A 17,103-nucleotide genomic window follows, 5' to 3' on the forward strand; every position below is an offset into this window, starting at 1 on the left:
AGTCTGTGCCCCTTCACTTGCACACAGGCAACTTGGGATCGTGATCTGACAACAGTAAGTGACTCGTTAACAGTTCTCATGAAGAATATTAGACAATGAAAACAGCATAAAACAACATTGCATAATATCCTGGTGCCAGATGTTTTCGTTTCTTTTTGTGCTCAAGTTTATAAAAACATGTTGAAGGGCTCAGTCAAGGACCTTTTTTTCCTCTGGGGTCTGTTCCTGCCTTCCCAAAGGCAGACAGCCTGACACAGTGACATTAATGATGTTAATTTGTGCAATTTTCTTTTTTGACTCACCTTTCACTTTTTTCCCAACGCTTCCTCCTCCTCTTATTTAAAGTTGCATTTCTCTTAGACTATACTACATACCCTTGATGCTGAAGTTTTCAGTTCAGAGTACTCTGGGGCAGTACTACACACACAAGCAAATCTCATAATTTTAGTGCAGAAAATATATTTTCCACAGTTGTTAAAATCATGGTAATTGCAATCCTGTTAGGAAAATCTGTTCTGTTGTTGAACCATCTGAAACATTTCTTCATGTTTGAGTAGAAATATTACTAATCGTTAAAATATTTAGCATTGCTTTGTGCCCATATACCCCAAGCTCTGTTAGAATAATACCATAATATCCCAGTACTGAAATTATTAGGATTCTTCCAAACTGACATGAAAATTAAAAGAGCAAACAGCATGGTACAATCTAATCAAATATCTGGAAGGAAGGACTATTTCTACTTTTTTCCAAGTAGAACATAATTTTTCTCTGTTTGGAAGTGTGTTTCCAGTGGAGCGCTGGTAACAGACACATTGTATCCCTGCATCAGCCTGTCTCTCCCCCCTTGCTCCTGGGATTACTAATGTTCCTTAGCCCACAGCTGTTTCAAAACGGTCACATTTTTTGCATTGTTTCAATATCATCCTTCCCACCACATCTTCATCAACGGAGTTCCCATCTTTCTTTGCTTAGGAACAAAGATAGGCAATGTTTTGTCCTAGACTGGCATCTCACAGACCAAAAACAAAACAAGGAGGTCCTTCTTTGTGCAGCTTATGTACCCAAAGAAAACCCCTAAAAGTACCATCAATAAGCATGGGAAAGCTATTAATTTTTGAGGTTTCTGATACACAAGTAATTTCTTGCTTCTTGAGGAAAAAAAACCAAACCCAACCTACCTGCATTCAAAGTTACAAAGGTAACAAGTGGATTTTTTTTTTAACAAATGTTTCAAAATAAGTCTTTGGAAGCTTGGTCCACAAAGCACAATCCAGCATAAGACAATATGTACCTGCCCTTCAGAGACCCTCCACAGCTCAGCCATGATGGCACAAAGCCCCCACACTCAAAGCCTGATGATGCATATGCCACACTCACCTAGAACCACCCATATTTGTCAGAGTGGGGTTAAAAAACACCAACAGAATATTTAAGTGCTTGTTGTCTGCTTTTTGCCACAGTATTCTGTGCAACAACAAAGATCTATGAAAGCACACATATTCTTTATGGATATACTTTTGGCTAGATATTCTGAACAACTGGACTTTAAAGTCAGACCTCTTGTGTGGTAGAGCATGGGACCTGGCCAACATTGCTTGGCTCCTGTAATGTGCACCTGAACATTTGCTTCTCAATGGCAACTAGGTCTTCCAATGAAGGACTCAAGTGAGAGGGTTGTTCCAGCTTATTTGCAACAAAGAGCACTTTAAGTGGGGAATTACCGCATGTGCTAAAGTTGAAATGGGTATTGAGACTCCCATGATAAAACTGGCTAATAAAATCAATAGTCAAGAAGTCTCTGTAAAGCAGATATTGGTATCTGGTCAGATCACTCATACCCTCAACTCCCATGGACTGAGAGTCTAGAAAATTATGATATCAAGAGATGAAGTTACATGAAGCCAAGCCCAAGCCTGTATTCCCAGGTTTTGGCTCCTCAGCTGCTCTGACTTTAAAAGAAATCATACCAAGAGTGAGTTGTTAGAAGCAGCTAAGAAACAACTTAAGGACAGAGAGTGCATGTCCCAAAAACTGGGTTGGGAATTACAAGGATTCAGCCCTTGTCTTCAGATAAAATCATGTCAAGATAAAAGACTTCCCATCCCTGACATGGTTCAAAATGTTTATTTCTAACTTTCCCCTTAAAAATCCCAGCACAACACGAACAGTCAAAGACACAAGTCATCTGTGAATCTGAAACAGTTTATCTTGATATATCCACCTGGTTTTCTCCTTCCTAATTTTCCATTACTTCATGTATTTTCCTTCCCATGTTTATTGCATGTAAACCCTATCACTCATCCCAGCCTTGCATTTCTGTTTTCTTTCAAAACATTTCAACTTTCCCCAACCTGTTCATTTCCTGTAGCTGAACACCACCCAGGCAATTACAATTACTGTATTATGGCGAATGCAAAGAGGTATGAAAGTAATATGCACCCTTTTGCTGAGCTGGCCTCTTGAAAATAAATGAACAGGTGATAGTAGTCAGTTAAAAAAAAACCCAAGACAAACAAAAAAACCCCACCACAAACCAAGAAAAAAAACCCCAAACTAAAACCAACTAACCAACAAAATCTCCCCCCATACACATTATCCATTGAACCTAATAAACAATTATGTTCCAATATAATAAAATTACCTATCTACTACCTCATCCCTGAAGTACAAGCATAAACCAAGGGTAGAGTAAAACTGAGCATTTATTTATTTCTCCCTCCCCACTATTTTGCTCATAAAAGCACAGGGATTAAAAAAAACAAAAAGAAGAAAAGCACTTTGTAGATCACACCTTGAGTAACACTGTGCAGATGAGAGGCATCTGTTCATAACAGTACCACATACATGCCCAGGCAAGAGCTGAAATCAGTAGCAATAGCTGGTACATACATCAGAGATAAAGCAAGCAAGCTGCAGAGTACTTCCCTTACTTTTCATAACATGCAGGAGTAGGAAACCCGTGGAAAGATCCTTCCTTCAAAAGGGTCTTCAATAAGAGGAAACCTGTTCTACAGCAGTAGTCTGGAGAGTTGGCAGTTGAGGAAGAGTTCACACCTGTTTGAAAACCTCACTCTTGGAAATCTAGACAGTATTAGCGCAATTGCTTGGGGAGATAGAGTGTCTCCGTAACTACTAAATAAAACTAAATATGAGAAAGGGACAAATTTAGTCAAGTCATGACCTCTTGCATTTGAACACCAGACTTTCTAAGGTGTGCCACCATTCATTTTGTTTTTTCCCACTTCCTTGCCAATTGCCTCAGTGTCCACCTGGAAGGGTAGATGAGTAGATGAGTCTTTGTCTTTCCAGTTCTGGACGTCAGAGCTGGGACAGCCAACGCAGGGTAATAGCAATTGTTGTGGTGGTTTTGTGGCATATTCGTTTTCTTCCAGCTGTCACAACTGGAAAGGAACCATTGGCAGAGAGGGTTTCTGCAGGCTTCAAGCTGTACATCTGTTCACACTTGTCTGTTCAGACAACATGGGATGCAATCCCCCCTTCCCCTTGTGCTGGCATCTGTTTGAAAGGGCTTTGATTTTGGATGCTAAAAAGTGAATCTCTGTGGATGAAAATGGCTTTGTGTATTTTAAAAAGAAAAGAAGTAGAGATGTGTAGCCTTTGCTGTCAGCGCTAAACAGTTCCCCTGCAGATAATGAAAGCTGAAATAAAACTAGCAGTGGTCCACAAAGCCATAAGGAGAAGCAGCTTGTGTAGGACTCCTCAGTGTGTACAGCAGGACTGTGAGATTCTGGAGCTGATGGAAGCTAATTCTGATTCAAATGGGACAAATTACAGCTAATCAAAATTATCTGCTAGGACAGGGATGGATGATTATGTACGGAAGGAATTTAAAAGCCCACTGGATCACTGTAATGGCATATTTTAAGTACACACAGGACTCCAGTCATTACCACAGCCACAATAATGAGGATTTATTTAGAACAAACCATCAGAGAACAAAGTAGCAAAATACTTTGCTATTAAATAACCACCCAACCTATCTCTGCAGCTTTCACACTAAAAAAAAGATACATAAAATGTTATAGATAGATACAGTTGCGGACTCACAACACAGTGAGTTTACAACAGACTGTTCAGATTTTAACAAGTCTCAAAATCGCTCTGCATGACCTTTGAAACAACAGGAATACTGACAGTTGGGGGACACAATCCCAGGATTATGGGCTAGTTAGTAAGCTTTACAGAGCAAAAGATTATAATCAAGGCTCAAAAAAAAAGCAGCAATTATTTCACCACTAAAATGAGAACGGAATCAGCTTCTGCCTCCCTGCATCACTCTTAGGCTGGATCCAAATGAGCACTTTTTACTCACTCCCACAGTTTTACATGTAACAAAAATAGAGAGGAGGAATATATGACCTTTGAAACTGATCTCAACGAGGTCTCTCTTTTTTCCTTTTTCCTCTTCAAGCCAAGCCAGTGTAACTCTACACAGCTTCAACTTGGCAGAAAGAGTGACAGAAGGATGAAGATGCTCATTACTTAGAAGAGGTTCACACTTCTTCATTCATTTTACTCCATTATGTAACTAGCTAGCCAATCAAAGAAAAAAATACTGCTATCATCCCCTTTTAAGATGTTTTTCTCTCCACGATCCTGCATTAAAATAGACAACACTCTATAGGTGACAAAAGGAAGACTGGGGAAAACTTGGGCCCACTGCTGAATGAGACGGGGGTACCTCATTACATAGAACATGGAGAAGGCTGAAGTACTGAATACAAGTTTGCCTCAGTGTATCCGTATTTCAATTCTCTGAATTTCAACTTCAATTACAGGAAAGAAAAGCACGAAGAAACACTTATAAAACTTTTATCTGATCAGGTTAAAAGTTCAAGATTTTAGTCATCCCCACCCAGGGTTTCATTTTTCCCCTACAGAAATACTTGAGATACTCAAATTTAGGATTGTATCATGTTCAGAGCTTACATAACCACATTCACAGACTCACACAAAACTGTCAGAGCTACAGAGAAGGCTAACATTGCTTTTTGCAAATTATATCCCTGACTGCAGAGGAAGAAGAGTTTCTACAAATACGAGTAATCAGATCAACATCTTTGCACCTGTGTCTACCACCTGAAATAAAAAATAGTGTGTCTTTATCCAAAGCAACAAAAAAGGGGAAGATGCTCCATCCTTCAAGCCAACATTTATAACATAATTTGCTGTCTTTCACCGTCATTCCTACATACGTGTGAAAAAGTCCTACAATATGTATACTGCCACAGTCTACCCTCCTCCAGACTTCTTCAATTCCACTACTGCATAGGTGTTCTGCAAAAATAATTGTTAGAGCTGCTAGTCCTCCCAGGCAGCAGTATTTAATTTCCAATAGTCCTATGATGCACTGAGGAGTTATGGCACTGTCTTCCAAGATGACCAAAAGTTACAGAACCAGATAAACAGATGAATACATGTTGACAGAAAAGCAACTTGGAGAAACAAAGAGACTAAATCATATTGTCATCTATATCAAATAAACACCAAAAAAATACTAAGTATGTTCTGAGAGAGATCAGATGCAAAATGCCTCTGGACTATTGTCACTGCCAGCTTCCAATTTTCGTTATCTGCCTGTGACAGTTGTGAGGTTACCATTAACCCAATCCAAGTTCCTTCTCAGGCACAGGTTGATTGCTGCAAACAGCCACTGGAACAAGAGACTTCTGTATCACAGAAGTAAGAAAGCTTGAGGTGTACGAAGTTCAAACTTAATTGCCATTAACTGCTTTGAAAAAATATGTTGTGTCTTTATCTGAACACAGCACAAACAGTTTTTATCAGTCTCTTCCCCTCAGTGGTTATATGAGAATTCTGTAAGCTGTAAGTTGCAAAATGAGATATATAAAATGAAATAGTTGAATAACTAAACGAGTTTTTATTTTGAAAGCACAGAACAATCCAAGTTCAAACACTAATTGCTTCAGATGAACAATGTTGGAATGATCTTACCCTTTTCATTAAAACCTCCTTACATCAGATGTTTCCATGAACTGTCAAGAACTGCCAAATGCCAGGTAAGACAGCCACCCTTGCCTACGCAGAGAGCGCTCACACATCCACACGGCGTCAAACAGAACGGACAGTTACAACAATGAACAAACTGTTTTATTTTTCTTGCTAGATAAGAACGTCCCACTGAAAATAAAGAATAAAAAATATATTCTGCTGTAACACTCGGAGTGCTTGAATCTCACGCTACAGCACACGGCGAATTTCTGGTACAGCAACATCACAGTTATCTTTGTGCACATGGGTGCACAGAAAGCCTTGAACAAATATTTATACCCATAATAGTGCCATGTACAAAAATGTCATTCCATAAAGGCCAAACAGAAAATTTAAACATCTTTGTTTTTCTTATGCCAAGGGCAATGTAAAAAATGAAAACTGTTTTCAGTCAATTACTTCCACTTAAATTGTATGAGATCTTTTTATGCTGAAGAACCCAAATTCAGCATAATAAAGCATAGAAGAAGTAGTATACAATTATATATATGTATAAACAATATACTCAACATGTGGGGCATGATGTTTTCCTTAATATATAATTTTTGGTGTAACCATATGAAAGTTAAGTCAGTATTTTTCTAACAAAAAGAGAAAATATTCTGTTTCTTCAATCACTGCTCTGACCTTTTCTTACTATAAAGAGCATGCCTGTATTATTCATCTAAGCATACATGCACCACAAAAAGATATGCAAAACAAATCGATACAGATAAACTTTAGTGTCAAATGCCTAATGATGTAATAACAAAAACAATTTTCAGGGCCCAAATGACTTGCTGAATTGAAATTGCATTGCAGTCACTTAAAATAACACAATACTTGGACTTGTGAGTCACAAAATTCACTGTTTTCTAGCAGCATCTCTGCTGAAATCTGATGAGTATCAGTCTATGGGTAAAGAAAGGCATTTTCAAAAAAGTAATTTGTAAAAAATACATTTATACTATATGTTTTCATATAAAAAGGCATTAAGAAATATAATAAATCCTACCATTTTAGGACTACACCTTCCCTAACAAACAGTTTTTATCACTTGACTATTACATACAGTACATTCAGTTTCCTAAAAAGAAAGTGTATTTTCTTGTCCCTGATGTATTTTACAACTGGCAGTGACAACAAACTGTTTTATTATCACCACTCATTCTTGCAGCTTATACAAACAGCACCAATTTTACCCAAAAAAAGGTTTATCAGTTACATAGTAGCACTTCCTCACAGGAAATATAAACCCAAAACATTGGAACCAAACGTGTCTTTCCAAAAATATATCAGAATATATGGCTCAGAGTTAAGGGATGAATAACCAGGAGTATTGCATAGTACAGGGTCTTGCCTGTATGAATAAAGACACCTTTTGATTGTTTGTCACCTTCTGATTCCAAGAACAAATTAAACAGGTGCTAATGAAAGTAATACACAACTACATTTACTGGTAAAAAAAACCAACAAGAAATTGTACAGTTCTCTCTGGCACAGTGCAAAGTACACATTAAAAAACTGAGTATATATGTACAATGTGTATGTATATTTTTATATTTATATAGTATGTATTTCCCTGACACATACACGTGTACATGTAAAAAGCATGAACACACACATCTATGCCAAACTTAGCAAAAAGATGGAATGCTTAATATGTGGATGCATTGTTCCAGTGAAATCAGTCTGTCTCAGAAATGGCTGTTTATACAGCCAATATGACCTTCCATGAAACAGAAATATTTTCTGCCTGCCTAAACTGACAATATACGGTACATTTGTCCTCATAACTTCCCAAAGGACTGATAATCACACTTTATAAAAGCTTATATTTGTATTAAGCCCTCTCTTCCATAACCCTTCCTCTCTTCTGAAAGACCAGAGTATTCATTACAGAGATGATTCTATTTTAAGATTTTCTTGCAATATAAAAGTTTACAGCCATCCCTGTAAAAATTATTAACACCTGATGCTGGTTCAATTTATTATGTCCCTTTGGGATTCAGCTGTTTTGGTTCTGGATATGAACACGTTGGCTGAAGCCTGTAACAAAGAACACACTTTTCAGGATTCAGAGAGTGTTGTTACCACACCTGCCCACACCCAGTATGATCAATTGTCCCTCACCGCCAACTTTCTGTGAAACAATTTGCAAAAATACAAGAATGTAACACAAATCCCTACCCTCCCCTTCATCCTGAATGTCTCTTTTACATTTCAAGAGCACTTTCAAAAAATAAAGGTTTATATCAGCAAAAGTTTCAAATCAAGGCGATGGCTGTGAACCTGAGAGCTTGGTGTGATCCGAGCACACGTGTTTGTGGTATCCCCACTGGCTAGAACTTTCCTTGTTTAAGTCGTTCAATGTGGTAGCACAACTTCAGGGCAGGCCCCAGCTTCAGTCCCATATATTTCATTATCATATCACTCCTCAGTAAGAGTAGTGCCTTCCCATCAATTTCCTGCAGAAGGAAGAGTATAAACACAACAGGCAACTACTTTTAACAAGCTGCATGGTAAAACTGGAAAGTACATTACAGTTGTTTATACTGTAGTAAAAACATATCTACTATATATAAAACAGTAACTGTAACTTTGTATTTACAGATGACCACTGAAATTTAATTTGTTTTGGTATTTTTAATTTGTGATTAAGTATTTGAGATGTTAGAGAAAGAAAATGACAGTAAATAAAAGAAACTGACCAAACCAGCCCTCAGAATTAGAACCAACCAGGAAAAACCTAAATGGGTCAAGGGAAAAAAAAACCAGAAGCTGCAAAGGAAGGTCTGTGCAGTTAGAGATTAAATGATCCAAGCACTGAGGCCTTGCACTGAACCTTGAAAACAGCCGTGGGAGGATTTTGGCATGCGTGTGCAAACGGTCACACGGAGAAAGGGGCTGGATACCATCTAAATATGGTAAATTAGACAGATCTGTTTCCATGTTGAACCAGAGAGATTGTCAGGATCAAGACCAAGGACAACTTTGTCAGATTTCAACTGTCTGACTGAGAAGCTGCTGAAATATGACAGCCCTAAGCTCTTAGTACCACTACGTACCATAGACAGGCAATTAGTTCCATAAAGCATTATAAAGAGAAACAGTCTTCCTTATTTTTTTAAGCAAAAATCTGACAAAACAAGTGACATCTACTGCTGTTATACAACTAAGAATAAAATAGAAGACAGGAATCTCCATTGAAAGTTATTTTGAGTTTTCCTTCTAATCCAGTTTACTCAGAGATTAAACTGTTAGGAGGAGCTGGTGCAGAACATGGGAGAAATACTACTAAAGAGAAAGCCTCTTTTTGGAGGGCCATATATGCAGTGAAATAAGAAAGCAGCTCTTTACTGAGCAACCTACCATAGAAAAGCACAGCAAGGAGGAGTAGAGGAGATCAAACCTAGCACAAACTGGTACAGTTTCTGTCTCCAAAGATAACATCTAGTCAGACCTATGAAACCCTACACACTGTTTTCCCAAACAGATTAATTAAATATTTCAGCTGCTTCTCTGAATTTTAGTATCAATGACCAAGTGTCTAGCTAACGATGGATAACATCATCTGTGCCTCAGGACATTAAGTCTCCAAAACAGGGGGACTAAATGCCCTGCACTGTACATGAGAATGCCATCCTCTCTAGAGTCACCAGGGATGACAGGGGTACTAAAGATGTTGGCCATGAGAACTTGGGCACTTCCAGGCTGGCATTATTTCATATACACTGGAAAGAGGTGGCTATTTACTTTAGTCTAGCAAGACTGAAAGAAAAAATACACTGCAGGAGGGGGTTTCAGGTGGAAAAGTAATTTTCAGCCTCTCCCTAATATATGAGGAGAGCCTACTCCCAGCTGCAAATAGACTGATAGACATGAAAGTTGTATTTTAAGAGATTAACATGACACAATCTACTAGAATAGAATGGAGATGCATCATACATGTCTCCTAAAGAGTTCTGCATGTGGAGCCAGTGCCCGTGGATCAGCTTCTTTCACGAAACGCACTACTTCCTCTATTGACCAAGTGGAAGGATCCTTATTCAATATTCTTGAAGGTTCCCTTTTTAGTGAATTCAAATCCGGTCCAGTTGTGGAACTTGCAGCTTTTAATATAAAAATATTGTGAAAGGAAGAAGTATCACTAGTTTGTGCAGGGATAACACATTTCATTTCACATAAGACAATATTAGTTTATGGCATTTATTATGCATTGTTTGCAATGTATTAAAAGATGCTTTATTTTTCTTCTAATAATACTGAACTGTTCCTTTTGTCTTTAAATGCCTTCTATAACTGCAATACTTACAGCAGCATAAACATTAGCATTGTGACATACCTAGAGGAATTAGTTTGACTTGTACTTGGCTCCTGAGTCCCAAGATGCTATTAACTGGGAACGAGGCAAAGACAAGTGAAGCTGTGCAGACAGAGGGAGAGACAGTAGGAAACCCTATCCCTGTATTTCAGCAACATGGCAATATTTGATAAGATGCTCAGGAAGTGAGATGTATATATCTCTCCCTGTCTGGTCTGGCTTGCTGCAGGGTCCATCACAACAGCAAGAGGAAGCTGCAGCAGGAAAGACCCTCCCTGGCTTACACTACACTATTAGTAGTAACAGGCTTAAGTTCTGTATTTGCAGTTACATTAGCAAGCCTGATATGCTTGGCAACAGCACATTTCATTCCATATGCAAGCTTTCCAACGGCAAGGAACTTCTTTATTCATAACTTTGTGTGTTAATAGGAGCAGTTACATCTTCTGGAAGGTTTTGTAAAACAGCATACCTTCAATCCGCCTCTGTATCCGATTCCTGCTGACTTCATAGTAACCACTGCTCCCAGCAGAGCTCAGGGACAGCCTGCGCAGGACTGGGGCTGAATTTGAGGTAGCAGTTGCTGGCTGGTGGGAATTTCTGTAATATGCAGCATTTCCTGAAGTACGGTACTCCGTGGAATTACGACAGGTTGGGTTTGACGGATTTACAGAATTAAGTGCAGAATCCATAGAGTCCTCAGAAAATCGGTGTTCTTTGGAAGTGCTGTTTTCCTCTATAGGCAATGTTTCTGCTACACAAAAAGCAAGCATCAATGTGTTCAAAGTGATGGACATTAGACCTTTGTTATTTAAGGCCATGCTGCATTCTCTTGAAAGTACTGACAGATTGTAATCCTGTTAACAAATCTCCTGTGAGGCAACCACTGAGACTGAATGTTTGTCCCTTTTCCTCAACTAATCATTGGGCTCTTATCGTATTTTAAAACATTATTTTTTTAGCAAAAGATTTAATATGTCAAGTTTGAGACATTCTTCCATAAATCATTTCAGTTGTACTTACTGAATGCTATGAGCACAGAAATGACAGAGGAAATTTTTTTAAAAATAATATTGTCTGCTGTAAATATTGATACATCAAATAATTTTAGTCAAGCACTTTCATTGTTTTTTACACATATAATTAAAAAGCTAACCATTAATATTATGTAACATTTATTTTGCAAGATATTTTTAATACAAATAAAAAACTCATATTAACTAACAATTGTTGAATATGTTCTAAACAGCAGAGGGAGTCACTAACTTCATAAACAAAACAAGTGGACAATTATCATCTATGGACCCCAACAGGTTCAGACAGAGGTACCATTATTAAAAAAGGAAGAGGTTGCAGGCAAAGCCACAGAAGGCTGTGAGTGCCTGACATGGCACACTAATGTAACACGTTTTGACCACCCTGCTGTATCTACACACAATTCTTTGCCTAGGGCAGGGTTTCAGGGTCTCTAAGTGCAGACTCTGGAAAGTTAAAGATACAGGTAAATTACTGAACCCATGGAGCGAGTAAAAAAAATAAATATATGAAGTCTCAGGGAGGGAGTATAACAATATTCTAGTTCTTACACCTTTTCAGCTAATTTATACTCTACAAAAGACAAACAACATCCACTCAGAAGACTTGTGAACTTTTAAAGTCTGTCAGTGCTGATTCTAAGCCACGTGAGTGGAGTCCAGCGTGTCCCTTTCCCTGTGCCATGAGACAGGAGCCAGGTTTGCTCGATTACTGAAAATTCCACTCCTGTTCAACCCAATTCAGGACTGTTTGGGAGAAGCATGCCATGTGAGGGGAAAAAAAAACCCCAAATCAACAGGAACACCACTTCATTCTCTAGCAATCATAGATACTCCCCTCCATTTCCATCAGGCCAATATCTAGCATGAGAAAGAAGTTGGAAGCATGATGTACAAATCTGTATGAAACAAATGCTGCTTTGGCAGGAGAGTTAAGAGCTGGAAAAATATAGCTAACAGGTTCACAGAAGTGTAAGCCCCACACTACCATCTTGAAAATTACTCTAGTGAAGTTATAAAACATATGCTAGTGATGCAGCATATTCTTTGGAATAAGAACTGGTATGTTCTGCAAAACAAGTTCCTGAAATAAGCTTTTTACTACCCTTCTTATATGAAAACTTTCAAGAATTTTTTGGGCAAAGGCCCAATTAAAACCAAAGGAAGAGTATTTTCCTAAAAAACCCAGTGAGCTTCTCAAGCATACTTTCAACTTGCTTCATGAGGTCTCAGGTTCTCTTTCTGAATCCTGTTTAAAGTGTAGCACAGTGAACAACTATTACACGTATTTTGACCTTCAAACAGCATAATCCTGAAAGGGAATTAAAGGCACTCAGAGAGCCAGCTCCCTACTTAGTGAATTCAGTAAGGCAAGACCACAGAATCACAGAATGGAACCACAGAATCATTTCAGCTGGAAAAGACGATGAAGATCATTGTTAACCCAGCACCACCATGTTCACCACTAAGCCACATCTACATACCCCCAGGGCTGGTGACTCAACCCTGGGCAGCCTGTTCCAATGCTTGACAAGCTTTTCAGTGAAGAAATTTTTCCTAATACCCAATTTAAACTTCTCCATGTGCAACTTGAGGCCATTTCCTCTTGTCCTATCACTTGGGAGAAGATATGAATCCCCACCTCCCAGTAACCTCCTTTCACGTAACTGTAGAGAGCAATAAGGTGAAAGGAGGTGAGCACTTCCACCAGCTCCCTCAGTACTCCCGGGTAGATCCTATATGGTCCCAGAGACTTGTGCATGTCTTAAGTGCTGACCATTTTCCCTTTGACTGTGGGGCCTTAAATCTGCTTCCCATCCCTACCTTCCAGTTCAGGAGGCTGGGTACATGGAGAACAACTGATCTTAGGACTAAAGACGGAGGAAAAGGAGGAATGAAGTACATGAAGTACTTCGAACAGCCTTCCTCAAACTTTGTCATTTTGTTTCGTCCCACATCCAATAAAGGCTTGAGATTCTCCTTAGCCCTCCCCTGATTGCTGAGAAAAATGGAACAAAAATTTTCTTGTCTTTCATGGCAGTAGCCAGGTTAAGTTCTATTTGAGCTCGAACCCTTCTAGTTTTTGCCTTGAATAACCTAATGGCATCCTTGTAGTACTTCTGATTTTCCTGCCCCTTCTTCAAAAGGTCCTTTTTCTTCCTGAGTTCCAACCAAACCTCTCTGTTCAGCCAGGACAGTCTTCTTCCCTGCAAGCTTGTCTTTCAGCATGTGAGAGCCTGCTCCTGGTACATTTAAGATTTCCTTCTTGAAGAATGTCCAGCCTACCTGGACTCCTTATCTGCAAGGTGATGTAACATCTTTTACTAAATTTGATAATCATAGAATAAAGAAGCTTTTATGGATACAAGTCCTTTTCTTTCATATAAATAACTTTCAAAATAACCACTGCAAAACTTGGTAGCTTGTCAGACCTGAATCACAAACGTTATATACCCTACAGTAAATACTAGGTTTGGGAAAGATCAACTCTACTTTTTTCCCCCATGATATCAGCATTTGGATTTATCTTACTGTAAACTAAACTCATATACACAAGGTGGAAAAGCTGGCATATTTCCCATCATGTTTTAGGATAGGCTTTCTGTTCAGCAGCTATAGTATCCAGTCCACCTTCCATTCCATCCATCCAGCTTCTCTACAAACAAAATGCAGCAAAATTGGCATCCAGAAAATGGAGCATTGCAATCCATGGAGTGACATAGTTCGCCTACCTCAGCATTCTGAGCAGTTGTGAATAACAGAGGTATGCAAAGAGATGGGAGATTCTACTGCAGAATTTCATTAATCTCTGGGGAGATTAATGAAAGGCCAGTAAGAGGCCTTAAGTTTCAAATGTAGGGATGACAGCAGACCGTTTAGGCTCTCAAGGCCTTAGCAGGAACTGGATGTTTTGTTTTCTTGAGGCTCTTCTGGGAATTAGAAGCCAGTTGTTCTGTCTCATACAATAACAAAATGATGTAATTGGACACAGTAGTAGGAACACTCTGTTTCCAGGGGAAGGGAGTCTGAGTTATTTCCCACTCCCTCCTCCTTTATCTTTCATAACTTTAAGAAGAAACTGTTAGTGAGCAAGAAAGGCAGCAAAATCTGCAAAGCATATTCCTGAGCAGATCAGAAGGAAAACAAGCTGTTTGAAAGACCATTTCCCACAATTACTCCATTTTGCCTTCAAATGATATTTCAAAACAACTATTTTAAGACAACTGTGTCTCAATGGAAGCAGAACTTTTTGGGGGCAGATCTTTCTTGTTAACCAACCCAAAACTGACCGCTACAAAACTGCCTCCAGATTTTCAGCAGAGGACATTGCCCTAATGGGAAACACACAACACTAGAGAACACTTTGCCTCTTAAAATGCACAGAGTACAAATTCAAACCTCTGAAACCATGGAAAAACACTTATTTTAATTATTTATTATTCATGTAACTGCATTTTACATGGAAATCTTAAAGTGTATTTTAAAGGGTACACAGAGTCCATCTGTAAAAGATCCAGTAGCAAACAAGGAATAAAAACCAGCATGTGCACTCATGTTTACTTGAGTAGGATTTCTTACAAGCAAGATAATGCAGATCTACTTAAACATTTGTTTTGCTCCAAATGAAACAACTTCATCTGAGCGTTATTAAGTGCTCCACACTTATTAAGTTAGTACCAGAAATCTGACTTAGGTGTACAATATATCTCTGGAATTAAGCCAGTGCTTCTTTTGTGAAGACACAGAAGTCAATAATCAATGAATAACTGTGTATAATAACAGCCACAGGAAATATAAAGATTTGAATATGTTATATATACACAAAATAATAAGATGCATAATTTTAAATAAGCTATCATTTGGAACATTTTAATTTTACATCCTTTTCTGCTTTAACTGTAGTCTTACGGCTTTTTAATATGCACAGAGGAGATATCCTGTCCCCACTCATGGTAATAGATATAAAATCATTTCAAGATCACAAAAAAGAAGAAAGAAAAAAGAAGCAAAAAATAACTTATCTCCATCATACTTCACAAAAGCCATTGGAAATTATGTACAAACATCTTGCTGCAAGAGAAAGTATGTATCAGATGGGATAAGTCATCTGATACTGGTATCATCAACTTAGCATGTCTTAACCAGTTAAGTAGAAAATACTCAACCATTTTGCTGTGTCTCTCTCACTGACATTTAAACCTAGATGCTTTACTTCACATCTGAGGCAAACGAAGACTAGATGTGCTCAGTTACTGCAGCTGAGCTGCAGCACAGGAAAAAGTGTTATTTATCTGTGAAATACAGCAACCTAAGAGCGAGCTGCCACAGGGAGTCCACACTGCTCCTCTGGCCACAGCCACCTTCCATTCAACTCTTCCCTGTGCTCATCCGAGTCCACAGAGAGTCACTCCAGAGAAGTAAACCAAGACTCTTTACCAGAATGTTTTCTGTGCTTTTGCTCACTGCTTCAGCTCACCAACCAGCCATGGAAAGGGAGCAGGGGGTGGGCTAGGACTCACTGCAGGGACAAGGAGGCAAGGAATGCACAACTTCCACTGGCAGCTAGCCATAAACTCAGCTGAATTGTATCATCAAGCTGCACCCTTACTCACTTGATGAACCCAGCCTAGAGTTAAGAGTCGCTTCCAATTTATCTCCTAACCCATTTCAAGGCAATTGGTTTTCTGCTCAGTAGCCCTACACGAAGCAGGAGGCTTCATCTGTCACCTGTGTGCCTGAGCCCCTTCACAAAAAAAGCTGCAGGTTTAGGAGAAGCACTGCTGGAACTTGCAGTAGATCTTCCTTAAGTGCAAAATCTGTGCCAGTGATCAATAATTAACAGACTTCCACCCTGACCTGTCAAAGGCTAGAGACAAACCAGACATATATGTTGTACTCAGTCCTTTTTGACTGGAAATACTAAAACCATAAATAATCCTCATATATAATTCTGACATAACGTAATTACCTTCAGATGGATGAGCATCGTTTCTGGGAAGCTTAGGGGAAAGAGGAGCAGTGTATGATGGAGAGTCCTGAGAGTATCGTTTAGCACTCCTGTTTTCAGGTATTTCTTCTTTGGCTGTGAAGAGGAGAAGTCACTGCCTATTATTCTAGCATAAAGCTGCTCATGGGCAAAGTCCAGAGACAGAAGCAAAGACAGACATCAGCCATTCACCAGGTTAGAGTCCCATTTCTTGTGTCACACAGACTCAGTCACTTCAACACAAAATTTCAAAGTTGAATTACCTTGACCCTGTCTACTTTCCTGAATAGCTAAAACTAAGAACTTTCATATGATAGACAGAATTATAAACAAAATTTCTCCATTGGAAAGAGGAAAAAAAAATTTTCTACAGCAGCACCCAGAACAGACTCAGCTATCAAACAGTTGTGAGGAAGCTTCATTCCCAGTATAAAACTCCTGGAATTGTCTTGACAACAAGGCTATCTCAGCTGTCACTCCTGGTGACTCGTGACCTGGGACTTGTAACACCAGGTCCTACGAACAACCTGTCGGAAGATCTTGGGCAAGTAATTTCATCTCCCCTTCGCTCTATGTTCCTGGTGCAGCAAAAGTATTGGACTCATAAAAAATTTCACAACCAGCCAATTTCCCAAGTCTTTCTACTAGATAACTGGACTGTACATAGTAGAATGCAAAACTTTTCAAGCCACCCCTAAATGAGGTGAAAAGAGAAAGAAAAGACCTTTTACTTGTGTTGGATG

At 38.9% G+C, this 17,103-nt stretch overlaps 1 protein-coding gene across 6 annotated transcripts in view; it reads right to left on the reverse strand.

Annotated features, from left to right (window-relative positions):
• Positions 1 to 3,915: 3,915 nt before the first annotated feature.
• SCML2 (Scm polycomb group protein like 2) overlaps positions 3,916 to 17,103 on the reverse strand; it is a 73,990-nt gene continuing 60,802 nt past the window's right edge. For 5 of the 6 annotated variants that reach the window (XM_032100743.1, XM_032100742.1, XM_032100741.1 and 2 more), the window contains 4 exons: positions 16,343 to 16,456; positions 10,812 to 11,093; positions 9,964 to 10,127; positions 3,916 to 8,483 (listed from right to left, as the gene is read on the reverse strand). In XM_032100743.1, coding sequence (XP_031956634.1) covers positions 8,358 to 8,483; positions 9,964 to 10,127; positions 10,812 to 11,093; positions 16,343 to 16,456 — 686 coding nt within the window. In that variant the 3' untranslated portion in view covers positions 3,916 to 8,357. The remainder of the gene's footprint in view (positions 8,484 to 9,963; positions 10,128 to 10,811; positions 11,094 to 16,342; positions 16,457 to 17,103) is intronic. The other variant, XM_032100740.1, reaches the window with a different exon arrangement.

This window comes from Corvus moneduloides, chromosome 2, assembly GCF_009650955.1.
Source record: "Corvus moneduloides isolate bCorMon1 chromosome 2, bCorMon1.pri, whole genome shotgun sequence".
In the NCBI taxonomy this organism is placed as follows: Eukaryota; Metazoa; Chordata; class Aves; order Passeriformes; family Corvidae; genus Corvus; species Corvus moneduloides.